Source organism: Budorcas taxicolor, chromosome X, assembly GCF_023091745.1.
Source record: "Budorcas taxicolor isolate Tak-1 chromosome X, Takin1.1, whole genome shotgun sequence".
Classification (NCBI taxonomy): Eukaryota; Metazoa; Chordata; class Mammalia; order Artiodactyla; family Bovidae; genus Budorcas; species Budorcas taxicolor.
The window spans coordinates 78,958,921-78,985,847 of NC_068935.1; the positions used below are offsets into that span (position 1 = coordinate 78,958,921).

Consider the following 26,927-nt stretch of genomic DNA (forward strand, 5'->3'; position numbering starts at 1 on the left):
ACCCTGGGGTTGTGATGAGAGAAAACAAACACTATTACTACATTTACTACTTTCTATATTAGGTTAAAGAAATGTAACCAATAGAAAAATTACATAACACTTTTATACCAATCAGGCCTTTTCATGCCCAATTCAGGGACCCATAAACTGGAAACATTTAAGCCCACAGGGTAACCATGAAATTATTTAGCGTGAAACAAAATCTAAGACACAAAGTTACCAAATGCTATTTAGCCTGCAGACTAAAAAGGAAAGGGCTTAAAACTCTCCTAGGAGACATTTAGGTTGACATAAGCCTCAAAACACTGGAGACCAAAGACACTGCTCTTCCCCAACCTTCTAGCCTAGAACAGGATTACTTACCACAGTTGCAGACATAGGAATAGGTGAGATAAGTCCCTGCCTTTGAAATCTCTGAATCTGACAACTGGCTGTAAATGATTTATACCCATTCTAGGTACCTTCTCATTTAATCATTTTTTAAAGAGAATCATCAGACAGGTCGTTTCCAAATACCAGTACAGATCAGTTGCATCAGAAATGACTTGAGGAAATTCTATGAAATCCCTGGGCTCTACCCCAGATCATCTGGATCAGATTCTCCAGGGGTGAGAGCCAGACACCTGCAATTTTTTGAAGACTTGAGGTGACTATGATGGGCAGTCAGATTTGAGAACCACATCAACCTAAACTACTTTTTCTTGAGCCCATATTAAAATACTATTGTCAAATGTTTTAAATTTTACCTTTAACACTGAAATTTGAACACTGTATGAATCTCTTATAGAAGTTGTATCATTTGCTAGCAGCTTAATCTGAATAGCCCCCTATGAACATGCCAAAAATCTGGACCAGAAATAGAACTTGCTCCTTAGATAAAAGTAAGTAAGTCTCTACTTACCACCAGCAATTGCATCCTGGTCCTTATCCTTTTTCACTGGTCCTGGAGGTGGAGGTGGAGGAGGCATCAACTTGCAATCAATGTCTTCACAATCAGCATCATAGTCATCCTCATCATAATCTAATAATACCAAGAAAGTGAGTTCAATATCCAGAATGTCACACAACAACCTTGAGCTCCCTCATCACTCAATATTTTAAAGCATCATATGAAGAACTATGCAGATTCCTTGAGAATACACAAGAGGCACAGCTTCTGCCTTCAGAAAGAGATGACACCATATTGCCAAATGCTGTAACACTACGTATATCTCATACAGGAATTTAGGGAGCCCCCAAGAACTGTTTATTAATAAAACCTCTGCTCTTTCTCCTGGTCAAACACTGTTTCTTTTCAACCTGCTCAACCTCATAATTAAATTTAACAATCTTCTTTCTCTGTCAGTTTAAAACTGGACTTTTTTCTCACCTCCCAAGTCTTTGACACTTTTTATGTCTGACTTCTGTAGCCTGTTATTCCTTCCACTAACCTTCAACCACTGGCATCACTCAATACTTTGTCCTGAACACTCTGCTTTTATTCCTCTATAAAATTCTTCATTCCCTTTCTCAAGAATCGCCTTTATCTAGACTAAATCCAAACCTGTATGTCTTGCCCTGACTTAGCCCCTCTACAATAGTACTGCATGTTCTGCTGCCTAAAGAGCTTTTCCATTCAGCTATTCAACAATTATACTTCACTATCACACTGAAATATCCTTCAACTCTTTTTAATTCCCTTTTGTTACTATCAATACCACCTCCATCCTCATTTTCCCAGCTTACGATTTTAGCCTCCTGTCTCCTTCAACAATCTCTTACACACGACACATTTTTTCCAGTAAATCATTAATAGCAGTCATTAGGCAACTTCTATTCACTAGGCTCCAGGTATTATGTGCCAGGTATTTTTAGTTATTTTATCTATAATCCTCCCAGTAACGCTACAAAGCAGAAATTATTCTGAGCTACAGAAGTTAAGTGACTTCCTTAGGGTCACATAATTTTAAACAACAAAGTCAGAATTTAAGCCTGGTTTAACAACAGTGTCTTTGTGTCTTTCCAACACACTTCCTCACTTACCAAGTCCTACTGATATTTTATCAGCAACTATAAAGTCTGACTCTGCCTATCATTTTCCACAACTGTCACCCTACTCCAGACCTTGGTAACTTTTGGTAACTTTACATCTAGCTCACAAAAACAGTCTCTCAATTAGTTGGCCTCTTTATCCTTTTCCTTTATTATTTTCAGCTGCACTGAGTCTTTGATGCTTTGTGTGGGCCTTCTCTAGTTGCAGCACACGGGCTTATCACTGTGGTGAATTTTTTCATCCTGAAGCAGGCTCTAGGCATGCAGGCTCCAGAGAAAGAGGGCTTCAATAGCTGTGGCATGTGGGCTTACTTGCCCCAAGGCATGTGGGATCTTAGTTCCCTGACTAGGGATCAAACCCATGTGCCCTGCATTGGCAGGTGGATTCTTCATCGCTGAACCACCAGGGAAGTCCCCCTTTACCCTTTTCCTAATCAAAATCCCAAAGCAACAAGTATCCCTTTTCATTTTCATTTAGGAAGGGAAGACAAGCAACATTTAAGGAGCTCCTACCATGACACTGTTCTATGTAGGTGATTTCATACCATGTGATAATGAACTTAAATTCCCACCAAAGTCTTATTAATGAGGTAACTATTAACACACATAAGCAGACAAGAAAATTGAGGGATTATTACAAATGAGAAATACAAGCCTCAGGGACTAAGCAACTTTCCCAGGGTCAAACTAAATATGGAGTTGGGATTTGAACCTATGACATTCTGACTCCAAAGTTCATCTTCTTTTCATTATACCACCCTGCCTCTTATTCAACAATCTATATCAGATTACAATTCTTTACAGCATGAAACTCCAAGTAATGTGTACAGAAAGGTGCTGTCAAACTGCTCTATGGGCAACTTCCCTGGTGGTACAGTGCTTAAGAAACCTGCCTTCCTAGATCAGAAGAATCAATATAGTGAAAATGAGTATACTACCCAAAGCAATCTATAGATTCAATGCAATCCCTATCAAGCTACCAGTGGTATTTTTCACAGAACTAGAACAAATAATTTCACAATTTGTATGGAAATACAAAAAACCTTGAATAGCCAAAGCAATCTTGAGAAAGAAGAATGGAACTGGAGGAATCAACCTGCCTAACTTCAGTATACTACAAACCTACAGTCATCAAGACAGTATGGGACTGGCACAAAGACAGAAATATAGATCAATGGAACAAAATAGAAAGCCCAGAGATAAATCCATGCACCTATGGACACCTTATCTTTGACAAAGGAGGCAAGAATATACAATGGAGAAAAGACAATCTCTTTAACAAGTGGTGCTGGGAAAACTGGTCAACCACTTGCAAAAGAATGACACTAGAACACTTTCTAACAACATACACAAAAATAAACTCAAAATGGATTAAAGATCTAAACATAACACCAAAAACTATAAAACTCCTAGAGGAAAACATAGGCAAAGCACTCTCTGACATAAATCACAGCAGGATCCTCTATGACCCACCTCCCAGAGTAATGGAAATAAAATCAAAAAAAACCCAAATGGGACCTAATTAAACTTAAAAGCTTTTGCACAACGAAGGAAACTATAAGCAAGGTGAAAAGACAGACTTCAGAATGGGAGAAAATAATAGCAAATGAAGCAACCAACAAAGAATTAATCTCAAAAATATACAAGCAGCTCCTGCAGCTCAATTCCAGAAAAATAAACGACCCAATCAAAAAATGGGCCAAAGAACTAAACAGACATTTCTCCAAAGAAGACATACAGATGGCTGATGTTGATGCTCAACAAAACTCATTATCAGAGAAATGCAAATCAAAACCACAGTGAGGTACCATTTCACGCCAGTCAGAATGGCTGCTATCCAAACGTCTACAAGCAATAAATGCTGGAGACGGTGTGGAGAAAAGGGAACCCTCTTACACTGTTGGTGGGAATGCAAACTAGTACAGCCACTATGGAGAACAGTGTGGAGATTCCTTAAAAAACTGGAAATAGAACTGCCACATGACCCAGCAATCCCGCTGCTGGGCATACACACTGAGGAAACCAGAATTGAAAGAGACACGTGTACCCCAATGTTCATCACAGCACTGTTTATAATAGCCAGAACATGGAAACAACCTAGATGTCCATTGGCAGATGAATGGATAAGAAAGCTGTGGTACATATACACAATGGAATATTACTCAGCCATTAAAAAGAATGTATTTGAATCAGTTCTAATGAGATGGATGAAAATGGAGTGAAGTAAATCAGAAAGAAAAACACCAATACAGTATATTAACGCATATATATGGAATTTAGAAAGATGGTAACAATGACCCTATATGCGAGACAGCAAGAGACACAGATGTAAAGAATAGTCTTTTGGACTCTGTGGGAGAAGGCGAGGGTGGGATGATTTGAGATAATAGCACTGAAACATGTATATTATCGTATGTGAAAGGGATTGCCAGTGCAGGTTCGATGCATGAGACAGGGTGCTCAGGGCTGGTGCACTGGGATGAACCTGAGGGATGGGATGGGGATGGAGGTGGGAGGGGGGTTCAGGATGGGGAACACATGTACACCCATGGCTGATTCATGTCAATGTATGGCAAAAACCACTACAATGTTGTAAAGTAATTAGCTTCCAATTAAAAAAAAAAAAGAAAAGAAATCTGCCTTCCAGAATCAATATTGTCAAAATGACTATACTACCCAAGGCAATCTAGAGATTCAATGCAATCCCTATCCAATAACCAATGACATTTTCCACAGAACTAGAACTAAAACAAATCTCAAAATTTGTATGGAGATATTAAAGACCCTGAATAGCTAAAGGAATCTTGAAAAAGAAAAAGGGAGCTGGAGAAATCAGACTCCCTGACTTCAGACTATACTACAGAGCTAGTCATCAATATAGTATGGTACTGGCACAAAAATAAAAATATAGATCAATGGATCAGGACAGAAAATCCAGAAATAAGCCCATGCACCATAGAATCCACCTTCCAATGCAGGGAAGTGGGTTCAAGCCCTGGTCAGGGAACTAAGATCCCACATGCCACAGAGCAACTAAGCCTATGCACCACACCTAAGACCTGATACAGCTAAAAATAAATAAATTAATTAAATACCAAAAAAGAAAGAAAGAAAGAAAATCTGCTGGCCAATTACCTTCACACTATTTATTTCTATCTGCAAAACTTTACGAAGCCATGTTACCAAACCAAAATGCCCTGCTGCTCCTCTCTGTCAAACCTTATCCTTCAAAATTCACCTCCATGAAGACTCTAGAATGACTTATACCTACTTGTAATTATTCCAGAGAAACACCCTTGTAAATCAAGCCGTGTGAAGGGGCCAATGCCAGGGAAGGAGGAAGCTAAGGGCATAGATGAAGACAAGATAACTTGGAAATGAGCTCCCAGAGTACCAACACTATCAAATATAGCATCCTCCTTTTCCAGGAAGTCAACTCATACAACCCAAAAGAACCCCTTATCTAGCCTCTTCCTTACTATCCCTAGCCACGACAACAAATCCAAATCTGAAAATTATAACATTCTCTGAAAACCAGAGCTCCTACCACCTTCCCCTCAGTCTGTCAGGATGCTAAAACTAATAGCTATGCTCTGACTTAGCTAGTTTGGCAGCCTTTCAGAACTAAATAAAGCATTCTATACAGAAATATGAGCTGGCAACTGGTTTATGTCTTCTTATTATGAATAATTACGTTTAGCATTCGTTTATTTTGCCTTTCCCAAATGATGATAATATTCCTGAAAGTAAAGCTTGTATTTTCTGTTTTTCTAAGTTACTTCTTGTATATACAGTGTAGTTAATCTCTTTATATAAGAAGCACCCAGGGACTTCCCTGGTGGTCCAGTGGCGAAGAATCTGCACTCCCAATTTAGGGGGCCCAGGTTTGATCCCTGGTTAGGGAACTAGATCCTACATGCTGCAACTAAATATCAACTAAAAATCTTGCATGCTTCAACAAAGACTGAAGATCCCAAGTGCTGCAACTAAGATCTGGCAGTCAAATAAGTAAATAAAAATAAATATATTAAAAAAAAAGAAGCACTCAAATCCATTAACTGACTCTGAAGAAACTTAAGTTCAGCTATTTACCAAGGTTTGACCTACATTTCTCCACAAGCTGAAATCTAATTCAAAGAAATGGATAATGAATAAACAATGAACAACTTCATACAAAAGTCCCAAGATGGTATACGGCAGTGGAAAGAATGAACTATGACCAGAACTGAGCTCCTCAAAAATCAGAAAATGGATTTTATTATCTTTGTACAATACTATTACAGTTTGTAGCATATAATGGGTGCTCAATGTTTAATAAACTGAAATGTTTAATTAGTCAAGGCCTGCCACTAGCTAATTATAGAACTTTTAATAAAGTTCCACATTTTATTAAAGTTCTCTGAATTTCAAGTCTATCTATGATGAGGTTAAGAATAAATAATCACTAAAATCCCTTCGAGCTCTAACATTCTGATTCTATAATGTAGCAATTTATACCAAGAAGGAAAACCAATATTGTGAGCAAGCATTAAGTGCACTGTGTTGGCATACAGGTAGTGAGCGACCAACAGAAGCTGAACCAATAAATACATGTGCTCATTTATATATGAACTGCATACTTAATCTTTCTTGAACTACCAATTCCTTGAGGGCAAAGACTGAGTTCAAATAGCATCTAAATTAGTACTGTGAACCCCACAGGAACTCAAATACCAGATGATAAGGAGGAAAGCATTATCATTCTTATTTGGCATTCACCAAGAATTTGGGACTAACCAGTATGAGGAATAAAAGCCTAAGTATAATAATGCTGCCCCAGAACATAAAAAGGATAGCAGCTACTTGGAACTGAGCTGACAAACGGAGACAAGCAAAGACATAAAAAGCAGGAACAATGACAGAAAGCTTGGATAAAAACAAACTGAACTACACAGCAAGAAAATGTACTAGGGGCTTCCTTGGTAGCCCAGTGGTTAAGAATCCGTCTGCCAATGCAGGGGACTCGAGTTGAATCCCTGATCTGGGAAGATTCCATATGCCTCAGAGCAACTAAGCCTGTGTGCCACAACTACTGAGCCCTTGCTCTAGAGCCCGTGAGCTGCAATTATTGAGCCCATGCACCACAACTACTGAAGCCTGTGACTAGAGCCTGTGTTCTGCAACAGGAGAAGCCACCGCACCATAACTAAGAGTAGCCACTGTTTACCACAACCAAAGAAAGCTGGTATGCAGCAACGAAGATCCAGCACAGGTAAAACGTTATAAATAAATAAACCTTTTTTTTTTTTAAAGAAAAAAAGTACTAGAATGTTCTTATTGATGGCACTGAAGAATCACCTGCATGGCAAAGAGGCTGCAGGCTCCCCATTGTCTGCTGATATCTTCGACTTTCATCTTCTGCTACCTCATTGATGTCTGAATAGTCTACAGCATCTTCTGTACTCCTGACCCATCCTATAAATAGAAGTGGGGGGGGCAGATCTAAACAAAGTGCCAGTAACTCTCACTCCCTTAGATAATTCCCACTGAAAAGTACATGTACAGTAAGTGGCTAGCTTCCTCCCCCACCATACTCCCCATGACCCAGACTTCACCTTCATCATTTACCAGGGCAGCATCAGTACCAGTCAATTCTTCATTTGCTGTGAGTTCAGTTATCAGGCTGCCCAGCCCCAAAGCCCCCAAGCCTGCCAAGTGCTTCTTACACTCCTGAAAAAGGGACAGCACCAGAGTCAAAGACAATAACTAAACCTAAGTTTCCCACACCACAAGGTTTATTTCCAGATCCACAACAAAGTTATAAACCCATATAAATGACTCCACAGCATGCTAAAAGAAGCATCACATTTGAGAACTGTGAAGTACATCTTCCACGTCCACAATGATCAGATATAACACATCATATTCAAGTTTATTACCATACTTTAACATAAGGAAAAATTATTCAAGGAACCACCGCCAAGACTAAATAAATTAAATAGCAGATCCGTGAATAAAGTCTAAGAAAACAAGTAATTTCGACTAGAGAAAACAAATCAAGAACTTTATTGTTATCTTTACTGTGTGTTGCAGCGAAGGAAGAATACTGGTCAGTACTTTCTCCTTGAGAAAATGAACTTAAATGAAGATAGGTTTAAGAGTCGACTGGGCACAGGAAACAATTTCATTGTTCAATGTCAGTGAATGGTGGAAAAACTATGTAAGCAAGTGTGCACTGGGACCAGAAGGGGCCTGCAATGGATGGTCTGAACATTGGCTGTTCTAAGAACTGGGGCCTGAACCACAGGATTTGGTGCCGGTCTGTCCTCTAGCTCTAGAGCCATCTCTATCTAGTCAGTGATGTCACAGATGTAGACAGTTTCAAGAATCTCCAAGAAGGTTCTCATAGCAACCATCTGAATGTAATCTCAGTAGCTTAGGCTATTTTTCCTCCAAAGCCACCCACATCAGCGCTGCTTGGCCTACCATTCACCTCTTGTCCCCACCCTCGCCCAGAACTGAGCCCCCTCGCTCTGTTGCTAGTAGATTGTTACTATACAACCTACTAGCAAGGCAACCGCTTCTCTCTTCGCATACGTTAAGTGCGCCCTCTCACTAACGGAGGGCCACATCGTCCTCTCTTCTAGTTTCCTAAGCACTCTCAACTCTCCAAGCACCCTAAACTCTCCTCACGCCTTTTCCTCAGCGGTACACTAGCTCTATGCCACGCCCATCCCCTCACATCGTCCAAGACGCTTTCTCCCTCCAGCTGCCCGGCTCCATTGATGTTGCCGAAAAGGAAACCAGTTAAAGAAAATGGGCCGCCTCCAGCGGAATCTTCATCGCTATCCGTGTCTGACATGATGGCGGCGGCGGCAGCGCTGCCTCAACGGCTACAGGCGGCTACAAGGCACTGTCTTGTCCCATAGCCCGGAAATAAAAACCATTCGCCCAGAAGTAATTCACTGAGTTCCTGGATACGACCCGCTCCCACCGGAAGCGGAATAAAGAACCGGAAGGACCTCCCGTCCTATGAGAAAGGGAGAATTGGTGACACTATGTTACTAGGGGCTTTTGATTGGACAATACGCGATCAGGAGGCTGGATCTGTGAAAAACCGTTGGTCGAAGAGAATGTTTGGTCCCTCTCGCCTCTGCTAATCTGCGCAGGCGCTGTCTCAGTACCGTGGGGAAGAGTGACGGATCTTCCTCCAATCAGAAGGTGATCTGTGGGTCACGTGACCCACTTCCTCGTTGCCACGGAAATGAGAATTAGAACCGTTTCTTCGGTTTTGTGGGCTTCTGGGATGGCTCAGGTGGTAAAGAATGTTCTGTCTGCAATGCAGAGACACAGGAAACGTGGGTTCGATCCCCGGGTTGGGAAGAGTCCCTGGAGGAGGAAATGGTAACCCGCTTCTGTATACTTACCTGGAATGAACAGAAGAGCCTGGCGGGATACAGCCCATAGAATTTGCAGAGTCGGACGCGACTGAGCACGCACGTTCACGTTCTTCCCGTCTGCGCTGTCGGTGCCTTTATTGCACCGTCCCAAAGAAACTGGCCGTGTATCGCACTGTGCCGAAGGCACTAGTGCAAGTTGGTTGTTTTGAATTGACATTCCCTTATAAAAATAGATTTCCTTCCCTCCTTTTTTGGAAAATATGAAAGTAAGAGATGAGAAAAATGAACACCTGACCCTTCACCTAGATTCATGATTTTAACATTTTGCTAGTTTTTCAAATCCTGAACCATTTGAATGTGGGTTACAGATACTGTGATTCTTCACCCTTAAAAATAGTCTTCCCTAGTGGCTCAGACTGTAAAGAGTCTGCCTGCAATGCGGAAGACCCGGTTTTGATCCCTGGGTCGGGGAGGTTCCCCTGGAGAAAGGAACGGTAACCCACTCCAGTATTCTTGCCTGAAAAATGTCATAGATGGAGAAGCCTGGTGGGTCCCAATCCATGGGCTTGCAGAGAGTCGGACTTGACTGAGTGACTAACACTTTTCTACATAGTTCAGTTCAGTTCAGTCGCTCAGTTGTGTCCGACTCTTTGCGACCCCATGAATCACAGCACGCCAGGCCTCCCTGTCCATCACCAACTCCCGGAGTTCACTCAAACTCATGTCCATCGAGTTGGTGATGGCATCCAGCCATCTCATCCTCTGTCGTTAACCATAATACTATTCAGAGAAGGCAATGGCACCCCACTCCAGTACTCTTGCCTGGAAAATCCTATGGATGGAGGAGCCTAGTGGGCTGCAGTCCATGAGGTCGCTAAGAGTCGGACACGACCGAGTGACTTGACTTTCACTTTTCACTTTCCTGAATAGGAGAAGGAAATGGCAACCCACTCCAGTGTTCTTGCCTCGAGAATCCCAGGGACAGAGGAGCCTGGTAGGAGGCCGTCTATGGGGTCGCACAGAGTCGGACACAACTGAAGCGATTAGCACATCTTTAAAACTTAACGTTAAGTCAATATCATTTAACATACAATCCACATTTAAATTTCCTCAGTTGTCTTAATCGGAGCATTTTACATTTCAATTCGAGATCAAGTCAAGGTTCATGCATTTATCTTTCTTTAGCCTCTGAATTCAGAATCCACCAGCGTTTTCCTTTGTACTGCATGACACTACCTATTTGAAAGAATCCAGGGAAATTCTCTTGAAAATATTTTATACTATGAATTCGTGTAGCCTTTTCTTCAAAGTGATTCTGGTTAAATATCTTACTGGCCATCAGAAGGCACAATGTCAGGTTGTCCCAATGTTGATAATGCTAAATTTGAGCACTTCAAGAAAGTGGTGCCCAACAGATCTCTCCATTGCAATGGCACATTTTTCCTTTTGTAATTAGTAAATAATCTATGGGGGTGATACTTTGAAATTGTATGAACATTCTGTTCCCCATTGTCCTTACACTCAAAGGTTGTAGCATCTGTCCATGATCCTTTCCTGAATCAATTATATTAGGAGAGGGTTCAGGCAGTTGGAACACAGTTGGAAGAGAATTTCCAGACTGAGCATTTATGAATGGCGTGAGTTTATTAAGAACAAAAAGAGATAAAAGTGGGCACTATGAGTGAAGCAGGCCGACCTCCTGACAGACCAAGGAGAGTTGATGGTGTTTGTGGGTTAATAACCAATTTATATAGCCTTAAGACAAAATTCTGGCTGGAAGGTTGACGTTAGGTGATTGGCTGGGATGCTATAGGGTATTTACTGGAGTGGGCATCTTTGCTTAATTGGGAGTGAGGAAGCTTGTTACTGATGATCAGGGGGCTCTTGGCAAGGTTACAAAGGAGCTCAGTCAGCTTCAGAGGTGACTTTGGTTCTGGGCTCTGCTTCTGAGGCCTTGGTGCAATGCCTCATACCTATGGCCTGGGGCAGGATTCAACATTCCCCGCCCCCCCCCTTCTTACTAATGGGCCAAATCTTCGGCCCCTGAACACCCTGCTCATGTCTAACTACCTGCCTATCTCCACGGGACATGGGGACACAGGTCATTGGGGAAAGGGGCGGAGACTGCTCTGGCTTCTTCCTGCTGGACAGGGGCATCATGGGGTCTGGGTCCCGATGCCCACTCTGTCAGGGTGCACATATGGAGGAAGATGAGAGTCCATGGAATGACAAGACCACTTGTTGCAACATAATCCATATGTCAGCCAGCTGATGTCCTTGTAGTACCATCTGGAGATTTATTTACCATATTTTAGAAGAAACAAACTTAACAGGAAGTTAGAGATACATAGCCCCAAGATGAATAGAAGTAGAAATGCTGCTAAGGGGCCTAGAAGAGGTGCTAGCCAGGAGAACCAGGGCTAGATGTTGACTTGTGATGTTGGTATTTCTCTAGGTATGAGAAGATGCAAGAATTTGGGCTCATGAAAAATTTTTCTTGAAAATATATAACAATCTGAGGCTTGTCCTGCCAGTTTTCCCCAGAGCACAGAATGTCTCATTCATGATTTCTACCCTGAACTCCTTTCAGGGGGTGTTGAAAGTCAGCAACTGGAGTGGCTCCTGATTTACTCTTTGTACAGGCAGATGGCAAGTGCCAGTTTTCAGTCGGCAGGGCCCCTTCATTGCCTTAAATTTGACCATGGTTTAGGGGCATTTTATGATCATTTTGTCCCACATTGCTAGGAATGCTCATTCCCCAGTCTAGTGAAGATATTTTGATTGGCCACTCAATGTGCTGTTACTGGACTAGGCCATGAAAGTAGCAAAAGTCCTGGACCTTATCTGTGTTACTAATAGTCTCTTACAGTAGAGGAAAATATTCCCTCTTGTTACTTCTTCCCGTCTAGAGTTACATTATTACAATCGTTGATTTCATATGGAACTATGTATCATCATTTTATTAGAGGCTCAGTCACACATTTGGTAATGTAAGAGAATAGTCTTATAAAACTGCCAATATGGAAAATAATATAGTTTGCAGTAATAGTAAGTTCACAAGTAAAAATTTAAGAACTTTTTTTAGGTGTAGTCCAGTATATACCATGTTGTCTGACTTAGTTTGTTGAATGACTATAGTCTGATGTTAATCTCCTGGTTGTAGATCATGAAGCATCTGATTCTTATCTTGTAACATTATAACATAACAGCAAGGGACTAAATGAGAAGTGAATCTTCAGTAAACACAGACCTTAACTAAAAAAACTAGAATTTAGTATTCAATGAAAATTTTTTTTTCTGAAATTATTCCCATTTTTTTAAAACACAGCCAAGACTAATTTGTTTTTAAAATAAGTTTGGTCCATTGACTACAGATGCCACAGGCCTGTCATCAGTTTTTGTTGAGGTGGAGTTTTTTCTACTAGAGGTCCCCACTATACTTTGAGATGTCTGTATATGTCAGGAGACAATCTTTTTATTTACCTGATAAATCTATTCAGAACTCAAGTGTCTCCAATTTCTAGAGGGACAAGGCAGAGAGAAAAGAAAAATGTTTTAATTTTACCCACAAGTGTAGATTACCAAATTGTTTTAAACCATAAGTAGCTTGAGGAGAAAAGCTTCTTGATATCTGAAAACAAAGATCAGAAGCTAGTAATATGTCAGACAAAAAGTCATGAAAATTGTAATCATATTTAGCAGTTTGTTTAATCCCATGTAATTAGTTTTTCTTCTGTTGTCCTTGCCTAATGATTGAGGTTGATAGTGACAGTGATAGTTTTAAGAAGTTTGAAAAGTTTTTGTTAATGATGGTATGATTTGTCCAGTGAAGTGTGTGCCTTGGTCACTGGAGATTATAGAAAGTATACCCAAAGTGCAAAGCACATTTTAACCATTTTTTCCTCTGTTGTGAGAGCATTAACCCTGAAGTTAGGAAAGACTTTATCCCATCAAATAAAATTGAGGTTTGTCAAGGAGCCAGGAAAAGCCAAGCGGCTATCTTGGATTTCCCATAACCCTGATTTACGGCCATTGTTTATCCATTTTAAATTCCCTAATTTAGGAGTAAATGAGGGATTAATTTTTGTAGAAGTGGAATGAGCTTTGTTTATATGTGTCATAGTCTTCATAGATCATTGTGAAATAATAGTTTACCAAAGTAACAAAAGATTTTAAAAACAAATATAAATCACTTAAAGGCAAAGGAATTTACATAGTCTGTTATCAAAAAGCTGCATTCTAAGAAAACTTTGTTCATTTAACAAGGAGAGAAAACCAAATTCCAGTTTGGTACTGGCTTATATTCACTGTGAAACAATAGTTATTCACTTAGGCACAGTAAAAATAAAAGATTTCAAAGGCAGTTTAATGTCTTAAGAAACTTGTACCATGCACAAAACTCTCTTCTCGGGGTCCACTTCTCACAAAACTTTCTTCCACTTTCTGTATTCATCACTTTATTTGCTCGTTCAGAGAACAGCCACCAGTAAGTTCAGACTTACTTCATTTTCCCTTCAGTCAGTTCAGTTCAGTCGCTCAGTTGTGTCTGACTCTTTGCAACACCACAGACTGCACCATGCCAGGCTTCCCTGTCCTGATTGGGACACTATAGAGTATTTACTGGAGTGGGCATCTTTGCTTAACTGGGAGTCAGGAAGCTTGTTAGTGATGATCAGGGGGCTCTTGGCAAGGTTACAAAGGGGTTCAGTCAGCTTTGGAGGTGACCTTGGTTCTGGGCTCTGCCGAGGCTTTGGTGGCCTCACACCTGTGGCCTGGGGCAGGACTCAACAGAGAGTGCGAGTGCCAAAGGGTGATTTTTCTAATTCTTAATTCCTTCTACATTTATTAATCGGACTTACTCAGTAAAGAAGAACTTTCCCTTTACTTACCTCCTTTCTTGAATTTTTATTTTAATGTGTTACAGTCTAACACCATCATTTTCCTTTTTTGATCCTCAAACTGTTCCAAATTTGTCACTCTGGCCCCTGTGTCCTTTTGACACGACTCCATTAGTCTTTGAGCACTTCCTTGCTTTTTGACACAAGATGTTCCAGGCTCACTCTGCATTCCCTGTCCTGGACCTGGTATATGTTATTTGTCCAAGGAGCCCTGGTTCCTTTTAGTGGGGAATGGTGTTTAGAAACTGGGAAATCATCGCTTTTAGGCCCTTTCAGTGGAGAGAACTAAAAAAAAAAAAAAGACTTTATAATAATACCTTCAATTCAAATCTAACACCACAGAGTCCTCCCTTGTCTTCCCCCATTTCATATTCGTATCTTGCTTCTCTTACAATGAAAACTCTGGTCCCCAACACCAATATATATGTACTCTTCAGAATTATAAGACCAATACCACTACCAACAATTAGCCTAAGTAAAGTTCAGAAGTTCTTTGCAGTCTTCTATCCTTAGACTATATCCTACTAAGGATATACAGTGTACTATGTTTAAAAATTACGTGAATCAGGGCCTTCTCTGGCAGTCCAGTGGTTAAGACTCCATGCTTCCACTGCAGGGGGCACAGGTGCAATCCCTGGTCAGGGAACTAAGTCCCACATGCCTTGCATCCTGGCCAGAAATAAGAAAGAAATTTTTTTAAAATTACATGAATCATTTTTTTTTCCTCTGTGGAGTTTTTTCCATTTATATTCAAGTTTAGGATTTGCTTTTATTATCCTTTTTAGTAAAAATGATACATTATTTTTAAAATATATAAACTTTCATGTGGCTCAAAGTCAAAACTATATAAAAAGCTATTTCCAGACAAGTCTTGCTTCCATGCCCTGTGCCCCATTGCCACCGACTCCCTCTAAGTACCCATTTTCATTAATTTCTGGGTATCCTTCCTGTTTTGTTTTGTTTTTTTTCAGTTGAAGTATAATTGACACACATTAGTTTCAGGTGTACAGCATAATTCACTATTTATACTTCCTGTGTTTCTTGGGCAAATATATGCAAATGAGTGTATATATTCTGTGGGTTTTTTTGGTTAAACACAAAAGATAGCATACTATATATATTCTTTTCACCTTGCTTTTTTTTCCACTTACTAATATAGTCTGGAAACCACACCATACCACTTAATAGCATTCTTCCTCGTTTTTTTTATGTCTACGTATTACTTCATTGTATGAATATTCCGTGGAATTTTTCTTTTTCAGAGGCAAATGTTGGTCTGGTTCAGAACAAGAGAGGAAAACAAACCCAGGAGGAGACTGGAATATTTTGATAGTAGTTGCATTTCTAGACCAGATGACAAGTCTGCCAAATCCTGCATGTAGCTGAAATGCATTTTGGTAATGAAGTTAATAGAATACTATTGCCTAACTAATGGAGAAGGCAATGGCAACCCACTCCAGTACTCTTGCCTGGAAAATCCCATGGATGGAGGGGCCTGGTGGGCTACAGTCCATGGGGTCGCTAGGAGTCGGACACGACTGAGCGACTTCACTTTCACCTTTCACTTTCATGCACTGGAGAAGGAAATGGCAACCCACTCCAGTGTTCTTGCCTGGAGAATCCCAGGGACGGGGGAGCCTGGTGGGCTGCCGTCTATGGGGTCGCACAGAGTCAAACACGACTGAAGCGACTTAGCAGCAGCAGCAGCCTAACTAATAAGACAAAAAAGCAAAGTAGAATGCTTTTTAATGTATCTTATATAGTCTCTTGAATCTTGTGCTTATGGAAAAGCAGTTTCAACGAGGTAGAGACTTGTAGAATATGGAAGGGGATTTCAGTTACTATAAATATTAAAGATGCCATTCTTGACTCAAAATGTGGTTTTGCATTAATTTACTATATGACTTTATTTTTCTGGGCTCCAAAATCACTGCAGATGGTGACTGCATCCATGAAATTAAGACGCTTGCTCCTTGGAAGGAAAGTTATGACCAACCTAGACAGCGTATTAAAAAGCAGAGACATTACTTTGCCAACAAAGGTCCGTCTAGTCAAGGCTATGGTTTTTCCAGTGGTCATGTATGGATGTGAGAGTTGGACTATAAAGAAGGCTGAGCGCCAAAGAATTGATGCTTTTGAACTGTGGTGTTGGAGAAGACTCTTGAGAGTCCCTTGGACTGCAAGGAGATCCAACCAGTCCATCATAAAGGAGATCAGTCCTGGGTGTTCATTGGAGGGACAGATGTTGAAGCTGAAACTCCAATACTTTGGCCATCTCATGCGAAGAGTTGACTCATTGGAAAAGACTCTGATGCTGGGAGGGATTGGGGGCAGGAGGAGAAGGGGATGACAGAGGATGAGATGGTTGGATGGCATTACCGACTCAATGGACATGGGTTTGGGTGGACTCCGGGAGTTGATGATGGACAGGGAGGCCTGGCATGCTGCAGTTCATGGGGTTGCACAGAGTCAAACACGACTGAGCAACTGAACTGAACTGAACTACATGACCCAGCAATTCTACTCCCAGGTATATACCCGAGACAGTGGAAAACATACCCACACAAAACCTATATGAAGGTTCACAGCAACATTATTTGTAACAGCCAAAGTGTAGAAACAATCCAAATGTCCCTCAACTATGAGTAGATAAAATATGGTGTACCCCATACAGTAGAATATTATTCAGTAATAAAAAGAAATGACTACCCATATTTGCTACAAAATGGATGAACCTTGAGAAGATTTTGCTAAATGAAAGAAGAGTTCCAAGTGGCCACATATTTGATTCCATTTATATGAAGGGCTGGGGATGGGAACAGGGGATTAACCACATGAGGGATCTCTTTGCAGTGATGGAAATGTTGTCAAACTGAATTTTGGTAATGGTTGCATGACTCAGTAAATTTACTCAAAATTGTTACATTGTACACTTAAAATGGGTGAATTGTACAGTATGTAAATTATACCTCAATAAAGTGGTTTTTAAAAACAAAAAACATGGTTTTGCTCTTCCTTGTGCACTTACTAGTATACCAGCATTATTTACAGTTGCCAGCCAAGATTAGGTATTTTGGGGGGAGGAGGGAGGATCGAACCTGTGCCTTCAGTAGTGAAAGCAGTCTTAACCACTGGACCACCAGGGAATTTCTTAGTTCATTTTTAAAACAAACAGGAGGAGATTTTCCTGAGCTAAGTGGAAGAGGCAAAAGATATTAAATGCAGAATCTTTCCTAGCCCCTGGCACAGTCAAGCCTGTAACACAATAAGAGCTTGATAACTGTTTACTGAATGTAGTGTAATAAGTGAGAAAAATCACCAACAGGGAACTAACTAATCCGTCATTATTGAAAACCAGGATATGAAGCTAAATCCTGGAGATGAATAGGTGAGGGGTGGGCAGGAACTAGAGAATCAGTGTTAGCAGGACAGACAATTCCTTACGCTGATTATGTGATATAGAAAAATAAGTACAGTTACACATAGGTGCCATGTGCAATATGACAGTATAGTTATTTCATCCTTTGCAAGCTGAAAAGCATTTAGAAACCATTCACTTTCCCTGGTGGCTCAGACGGTAAAGAATCCACCTGCCAAGGCAGGAGACCTGGGTTCAACCTGGGTTGGGAAGATCCCCTGGAGAAGGGCATGGCAACCCATTCCAGTATTCTTGTCTGGAAAATTCCATGGACAGAGGAGCCTGATGGGCTACAGTCTCTGAAGTTGCAGAGTTGGACAAGATAGAGCAATTAACACACACACACAAGACAAAGGGGTGGTGGTGAGGAATTGCTTGGATTTTTAGAAAGCAACAGACCCAATAAAATCAAAAAAGTTTATTAGCATTCCTTATGAAAAATTTAAGAGTGATATTAGCAGTTAGTCTTCATATAAATTAAATATAAAAACCAAGATGTCAGTGTATACTTAAGACTATTAAATCAGAGCAATACAAAACCACTCACTCAGACTTGTGGATCACAGCACCATTTATTAGAGAATACAAGTTTGCCCAAACCAAACCCAGGCTTACATTTGTGAATTTGACAGGCAAAAGAGGAGCAGGAGGCATTATTAAAATAAAAGCTAGTTTAAAAGATTTCAGTAGCTAAATAGAAAGTTCCCAGAGACCTAGATGACAGCCATGTTTCTAGCCCCTTTCAACCATGAAGTCCTGTGAGCACCCAAGGTGGCATCCATCAGAACATCGTGAGACTGGAATACACTTCCATTTGACTGTCTTTGGAAAAACCCAGTGACTTTACACAAGGCCAGTGGGCCCGGTGCCCAGAAGCCAGTTGACTTCCACAGTGGCCACATTACGGTAATAGCCCCACTTTCCAAAGTGCTATTGAGCCTTAGTTGAGGAGGGCCACACTCACCCTCTTCCAGTTAACACAATGCTCATACGGAATCCCTGCCAGCCTCAGGAGACCCTGAGTTGCACACTGGAAAATAGATACAGTACATTGGAACTGAGAAGGCAAGTGCTGGACAATAGTATTCATCCTGGATTCTCCACAGCTTCAGACAATTAACATTGTAGACATACACACCAATGGAATATTGCTTGAAGTGGCAAGTACAGTGATGAAGGAAAAAGAAAAAGCACTTTAGTCCACTGTGAGGGAAAAGGTAAACCAGAAGAAAAGGAGGAAGAACAGAGTATTTATATAACCTTTTATATTCTATCAACACTTGATATTTGCTTGACCTCCAGGTTCCAGATTCTCAAAGAGTAGAGTTAACAGATCTAGCAAATAAAAATACAGGATGCCTCATTAACTCTGAATCTCAGATAAACAGAAAATAATTTTTTAGTGTTAAGTATGTCCCAGATATTGCAAGGTACACACTTACTTACACTAAAAAATTGGTTTAAAAAATTATTTTATCTGGCAACCCTATCCAGGAGGTTCAGTCAGCTTGAGGTTACTATGATCTTATCCTGTCAAAGAGCAACAGCAAGACAATCACAGAGCAAAGCACAGGCACTTCACCCACCCCAAGGGGAGGTATGAGATCCTTTTAGCTCCATTTCCCAAACTCTCAAAAATCCCATGCTATTCTGGCAGGATAAGAGGACATGTGCATGATGGAGTTGCTGACCACTATCTGTCAGGTAGAGAAGTTTTCCTTCCATATCAAATGAAGAAAGTCAAAAATATAGCTGGGGGAAGAATCAGCAGGTCCACGGGGATACAGAAGTCAACTCATCTCACCCCAGAGCAGACTGAGGAAAGCCAACAAAACTGCCGCAAGGGTGAGGACAGCCCCTTCGGCCTGGAGACCCAACATACTCCAACACTCTTGGGGCAAACTCAAAAGGCACACAGGGATGAACACACACAAACAGGGAGACATACAGAGGAGGGAGGAACAGGAAGAGAGCAGAGTAGCCTTTATAATGACTCAGAGCAATGACAGCAGAAGAGACGTCTCAGAGGGAATCACAGAACCCCTTGAGAGTGACTGGCAGGACGTCTTACTTGTTTGGTTGTTTCATTGGTTTCACTTAGAGGGTTAATCTTCAGTGGTCTTTCCTTACAGTGGAAGGGTGATGTGAGAAGAAAGGGCCACACAGAAGCCTCAGAGACACAGTTTTTCACTTCACAGGGCCCAGAATGCTAGCAGAATCAGAGAGCAAATCTGAACATCTGATCCCACAGACAATGTACTGTTATGACTAAGTGCCAAACCTACCTCCTGAGGGTTGGAAGAGGAATCAATAACAAGGCCATGGCTGGTAAACATTCCTTTCAAAGGCACAGAGAAGGAAACATCACAAAGAATAGGACCACGTTATGTTTTTTTTAAGTCTCCACCATGGGAATACCCAGTCCCCAGTAACCCAGCATCTCTGTAACTGTGTTCCCAGAGATGTTAATAGGTGCTGCATGGGACCAAAAAACAAAAGTTCAGTGAAATAAGTTTGGGAAATACTGCATACTTATTTAAAGTTATAAAACTTCCTGCAGTAAAAGAAACTATTTGGCATTACTTAAATCAATGATTCTTGCCTTATTTGACGACAGAACCGTTTTTTGTTTTAGGTAAGAAGCAGACTTATTAAGAGAGAAACACACTCCACAGATGGAGCGTGAGCCATCTCAAAAGGCTACAGGCCCATAGAACCCTTTTAAGAAACATCTGTTACGATCTCACAGAACTCTAGAAATGCTGCTTAATCATTATTGCAAAAACGTCTCATCTCAAGAATGGAAAAAATATGTCAACACTGGGAACATCCAGGAATCACACCTAAAATGGTTTCCAAAAATCAGTATATCAGAAAGCTTCAGGTAATGATTTGAAAACTTGGAGAACCCTGTCCTTCTGTGAGGTACTAGCTCAATGATAAATACATCCAGGAAAGCTGAAATTAGATTTCAAACAGTCAAGCAAAAGCCTACAAAGAACAGTACTAGGCTGATCTGCTTAGTTGTGGCCTGGCCAGTGCTGAAAAGAACATCTGGTGACGTCTCCTCTCATCACTTCGACAGGAGAGACACACACTCTCTCACTCTCAAACTTTCTCTAAAAGGTTCAGACTGAATTTCAAAGCAGCCAAGTACAAACTAGCCTCTCTTCATTCCTTCAAAGCCAAATAACCTGGAGCCTAGGGTTTCCAGGAGAAGAGATAAGTGGCTCACGCTGGCAATATTAAATGCTATCAAGGGAATTTCCCCTTTTTTCTCCATAGGCGCAGTCCCCAAGCAGCATCCCAAAAGCTATAAGAGGACACACTTCTTGGTGTTCTTCTTTGTGGCAGGGTAAAGCACAGCCCGGATGGCTTCCAAAAATACCTCACGGACCCCATCATGCATCAGGGCTGAACATTCCAGATATTTCACAGCCCCCACCTGCTTAGCCAGGGAAGTGCCTTGCTGAGGAGTTGTGGGCACTTGGCTCTGTTCCTTTAGCTTCTTCACTGTCTCAAGGTCACTTCGCAGGTCCCTCTTGGTGCCTACCAGCAAAACAGGTACATTGGGGCAATGATGGGACACCTCGGGGTACCACTTATGCCTCACATTGGCATAAGAAGATGGGTTGCCAATGGAAAAGCAAATGACGAAGATGTTGGTCTGGGGGTAGGAGAGTGTTCTCAGTCGGTCATACTCTTCTTGGCCAGCTGTGTCCCAGAGGTTCAGGATGACAATCTGGCCATCCACAGACGTCTGGGCACTATAGTTGTCAAAGACAGTGGGGATATACTCCTCAGGAAAGGCATTTGTTGTGTAACTGATGAGGAGGCAGGTCTTACCTACAGCCCCATCTCCCACAACCACACATTTGATCGTCTGCATTCTTCCTTTGGAGTCCTATGTATAAGAGAGAAGGAAAGAATGTTCATAGATGTTTGGTTAATCTAGGAACCTAAGCTATATAAACATTTCTCTCTGAGAAGAAAGGAGGTAAGGCCCTCCCCCCAACCCCCACTACCTGGCCTCCTGACACCAAAGAAGCTGGGAAAGGTTGTATGGGGCAAGAGTTCTTACCATGGAGTCCATGGCCTGCTAGAAGATAGGCTTCAGAAGATTCTAGAAGCCACCTCTGCAGTTGTGCACAATATTATGTGTATGTGCATAGGTAAATTTTTCTGGAAAGAAGATCCAAAGCTGTCATCAGACTCAAAAAGGACTGTGAGCCCCACAAGAATAAAAACTATTATATACAAAGGTTACAGTATTGTCATAAGGCCTCACATATACTGTATCAAAGCTACTAAAATATTATAGGTACTAAATAAATGTTAACTAATTTTTTTAAATTGGTGTAGAAAGAAGATTCCCAAGATTGAAACAAAAGGAAAGACAGCTCTCACTTCGGATCTGTGGCTACAGACTCAGCAAAGATACACTCTCTTCCTGAAAAACTGTTGTTTGTTATTGTTCAGTCGCTCAGTCATGTCTGACTCTTTGTGACCCCATAGACTGCAGCACGCCAGGATTCCCTATCCTTCACCATCTCCAGGAGTTTGCTCAAACTCATGTTCATCAATGATATCTAACCATCTCATCCTCTGTTACCTCCTTCTCCTCCCACCTTCAATCTTTCCCAGCACCAGGGTCTTTTCCAATGAGTCAGCTCTTCACATCAGGTGGCCAAAGTATTGGAGCTTCAGCTGCAGCATCGGTCCTTCCAATGAAAATTCAGGGGTGATTTCCTTTAGGATTGACGGGTTTGATCTCCTTACAGTCCAAGGGACTCTCAAGAGTCTTCTCCAGCACCACAATTCAAAAGCACTAATTCTTTGGTGCTCAGCCTTCTTTATGGTCCAACTCTCACATCTGTACATGACTACTGCAAAAATCACAGTGGCATCAAAATACTGGAGAGAAAAGTAGGCCAGTCAGATTCAGCCATATAGAGAAGTGGCTAAGAGTGCAGACTCTGAAGTCAGATTGCCTGGCATCGAAAACCAGTCCTCTCTCTTCCTAAGCTCTGTGAACTTGGGCAAGTTTTTAACCTGAAGCTTAAATGAAAGAATGCATGCGCTGTATTCATTAGTGCCTGCCACATAGGAAGTACTCATTAAAACGTTAGAAGCTACTATGACTTCACAAAAATTACTATTCTGCTGGGGAAGGTAAAAGTTCTATGATGTGATAACAATGCTAGACAAACCCTTCTGTCTCATCCCTTCTGTCCTTATCTGAGTAAAACTACAGTTCATAACACACCACTATATTCTTGTCCATTTCTTCATGAATCGAGTATTTGCGAGTTAATGATGAAACAGATGATCTCCAAGGAACATGTTTACTATGAGCTCCCATGTTCCCAGGTGGTGCTAGTGTTAATGAACCCACCTGCCAATGCAGGAGACATAGGAGATGTGGGTTCGACCCCTGGGTTGGGGATATACCCTGGAGGAGGGCATGGCAAGCCCTCCAGTATTCTTGCCTAGAGAATCTCATGGACAGAAGAGCCTGGCGGGCAACAGTCTGTAGGGTCGCAAAGAGTCAGACATGACTGAAGCGACTTAGCATGCACACATCCATGTTTATACCCCCATATTAATATCCAATCAATGTCCTGCTGTGTCAGTGGCCCCACAGCACTCCATTTTCTTTAGCTTCTTAACTACTGCCCTAATTTCAGACCTGATCCTCATATCATTAACTTCAAGTATCAGAACATGGAGGAAAGGGGATACATTATCATGTGTATTTGATCACAGAAAAAAAAAAATTGAGAATCAGTTTCTCACCTTGGGAATTCAGAGGAATAGATATATCTTCCATCCTGTTGTCTTATTAGGCCCATATCATAGCCAAAAACTAAACCAAACCAAACACTTCATTTTGGGTCAAGGTAAAGAAAACAGCTTCCCAGATGGTTTAGAGGGTAAAGCGTCCGCCTGCAATGCAGGAGACCCAGGTTCGATCCCTCAGTCGGGAAGATCCCCTGGAGAAGGCAATGGCAACCCACTCCAGTACTCTTGCCTGGAAAATCCCATGGATGGAGGAGCCTGGTAGGCTACAGTCCATGGAGTCACAAAGAGTTGGACATGACTGCGCGACTTCACTTTCCTTTAAAGAAAAGTTGGCCCTCTCAGTATGCTTTGCACAGGCCCACAAGGAATAGCTTTCTGCTCACACAGCCAATTCTGACCAGTGAGACATTCCCCCTAGAAGTCTTCCTTTCCTTGGCACAGGTCCCACAGCTAAAAGTCCAGAGCCTAGTAGGCAACCATCCCAGAGTATTCACTGACCATTGGCTCTGTCTTTTTCCATCTAGGAACAGACGTGAGGATCAAACATACAAAGTCAATGGAAATAATTTGGCCACCTGACGTGAAGAGCAAACTCATTAGAAAAGGCCCTGATGCTGGGAAAGATGGAAGGCAAAAGAAGGGGACAACAAAAGATGAGATGGTTGGATAGCATCACCAACTCAGTGGACATGAATTTGAGCAAACTCTAGGAGATAGTGGGACAGGGAAGCCTGGCATGCTGCAGTCCATGGGACTGCAAAGAGTTGGACACTTAGCAACTGAACAACAACAATAGAAATAGGGCAAAGTCACCACCGCATTCCTTGAAAATAACCTTCCTTGGCTTTCCCAGTTTGGACTAATTTCTTTTGCATCTGATAGCAATTACTGCCTGTATGACTCATCTTCCCAGCCTCCTCTAGGTACCATTCAGAGTGACTGCTTTAAGGACAATAGTGCATCTGATGCGGGGAGGCGCTACTGAATCAGAGCAAAACTCTCAGGCACAAAGACCACTTTGCACCCTAAGTTTAGCTCCTCATCTCTGTAACTAGGAAAAGTCAACTACTCTTTTCTACTAGTTTACATCTACCAGTACTCCTGGTATCTATAATAAAATGATCTGCAGATAGGCACTCAAGTCACTAATGGTGGGCCTAGATGATGAAATGTACCTGAACATTGCAGGTCTGAACAAAACAAAACATAATCACCTGGTGCAAACTCTCAATGAAAGGGAGGGGTTCAGCAAAAGGAGGGAGGTGCTTTGTACAGCTGATTCATTTATCCAGCTCACATATTCATTATATGATTTTCCCTACTTGTATGTATATTTGAACTTCTCCATAGTCAACAAGTTTAAAAATAATACTAAAAACTAAAATCCAAGAGAAATGACGATAGGATCTCAAAAAGATAATTTCACATCCATGTTCATTGCATCATTATTTACAATAGTCAAGAGGTGGAAGCAACCTAAATGTCCATTGATGGATAACATATAAAGAAATACATACACACATACACACACACACACACACACACACACACACACACACACACACACCTATAGCTAGATAGATCAGCCTTCAAAAGAAAAGGAAATCTTTTCATACACTACAACATGGATGAACCTTGAGGACATTATGCTAAGTGAAATAAGCCAAGTCACAAAAAGCCAAATATTGCATGATTTCACTTATATGAAGTATCTAGAATAGTCAAACTTATAGAAAGTAGAATAGTAGTTGCCAGGGGCTGGGGGAAGGGGAAATGGGGAGGTGTTTAAGGGGCATAGAGTTTCAATTTTTCGGGATGAAAAAATTGTAAAGATCTGTTGCACAAAAATGTGCATATAGTTAATGTACACTTTAAAATGGTCAAAAATACTGAAAATAAAAACAATACTTTTTAAAGGGCTGGGAGCTCTGAGAGAAGGCTAGGAGTTACAAGAGAAAGGCAAATATTCTGTTTATCACTGTTAGGAGAAAAGCTTGTTTCTTTAGCTCCAGCATCCAGCACAATGCTTTCTCCTTACAAATGACCCATAGCTTTCCTCTCATCACCACCACTATCCACCCACATTCCCTGGTACTACTATGCACAATGTACTGCTAGGAGGGACTCAAAAAAGGGTTAAAAACAACAAATGATGATAGAAGCTTACAGTTTTATGGTAAAGGCAGGACTTCTATAAAAAGGTAAACAATAATACACAGTAATGCATGGCCCAGAGGAAATAGTTGCTATGAGGAACCAAGTGGAAGTTAAAAACTGAGAGCTTGTTATAGGCATTGTGTAAAATACTTTCACATATCTTATTTAAGCTTCATAGTAGCACTATGAAGTGAAGTAGATACCAGCTCAGTTTAGAGATCATTAAGTATGCCTCTAGGATTGGAAACTGAAAGTGGCCTCAATCTGCAGAGACCAACATCTCAGAAGGCACTCACTTTTAACCTTGGAATTATAGTTTCTTCTAAATCTTCCAATCTCATCTGACAAAGCATCCTTCTTCAGATGTATACCGCTCAGCAATCAATTTTCTCCTAGGTTAGACACACAACATAAAAGGCACAGTAAGGACAAGAATACAGGTCAAAGTATTACTATTTCTAGCACATTCTCCCCCAAGTCTCACCCTTTCCAGAAGTCTAATGCACTTTAAATCACTCTGCAACTTTCTGAAACAAAACAATTCAGAAGATCCTCATTTTTATTTACTACTTTCTGCAAATTAGTTATCTAAGTCCAGGAAGCTTTTTCACGTTTAAGACTGACTCTTTTGGTTCAAGTTCAGTCAAAGACAACTTCGAGAATCTTGGGGAGGAAGGAAGCCATGTGAACACTCCCCAACTCGGAGCCAGGAGAGACTATCCTGTGCCTGGAAACTTAAACCAGGGAGGCAATTGTAGTGACCCATCCATAGCTACCACAAGCCCACTCGGCACTTCCTTCGCAGCCTTTCCACCAAGGGTACTTGGTTTTGGAATTTCGGTTGGACTCGTGATCCTGGGACAGATAAGTGCCTAACGTCGGCTTCCCAATAAGAAGGGCAGGCTCAATCTCCTCCGAATATATACAATTCATCTCATTCTCAAATCCCTCCCATCCAAGGAAGTGGCAACCGTCCTGGAGATGGGGAGACTCAATGAGAAAACAGCGAACAAGGGGCCCGCTAGCGGGGTGGTTCTCGATAAGGATTACCTGGCAAAACGGTCGTCTTCCAGCGCCGTTCAACCGCAGCTCACATAGCCTCCCAGGTTTCTCATGGCTGAGCGAACAAGGCGGGATCGGGGCTTCATTCCGGCAGCGACCGAGTCCCACCCCTGTCGTCAGACGCAGTCTCCACCCTGTGCCCCGAGACCTCCTGGGAAATGGAGTTCTAGCGCCCGCTGC

At 41.5% G+C, this 26,927-nt stretch overlaps 2 protein-coding genes across 2 annotated transcripts in view; both read right to left on the minus strand.

The window, feature by feature from the left end:
- TAF1 (TATA-box binding protein associated factor 1) overlaps positions 1–8,872 on the minus strand; it is a 69,836-nt gene extending 60,964 nt beyond the window's left edge. The window contains exons 1-4 of the mRNA XM_052662844.1: positions 8,753–8,872; positions 7,626–7,740; positions 7,369–7,485; positions 902–1,021 (exon numbers count right to left, since the gene is read on the minus strand). Of these exons, the coding sequence (XP_052518804.1) occupies positions 902–1,021; positions 7,369–7,485; positions 7,626–7,740; positions 8,753–8,872 (472 nt within the window). The remainder of the gene's footprint in view (positions 1–901; positions 1,022–7,368; positions 7,486–7,625; positions 7,741–8,752) is intronic.
- Positions 8,873–20,971: 12,099 nt separating this feature from the next.
- Positions 20,972–26,075, minus strand: LOC128070173 (rho-related GTP-binding protein RhoG-like). Its single transcript, XM_052663472.1, has 3 exons — positions 25,982–26,075; positions 21,808–21,908; positions 20,972–21,630 (listed from the first exon to the last, which is right to left on the minus strand). Exons 2-3 carry the CDS (start codon positions 21,817–21,819, stop codon positions 21,040–21,042), a joined length of 603 nt encoding a protein of 200 aa, XP_052519432.1. The 5' UTR covers positions 21,820–21,908; positions 25,982–26,075; the 3' UTR covers positions 20,972–21,039.
- Between the last annotated feature and the right edge of the window lie 852 nt (positions 26,076–26,927).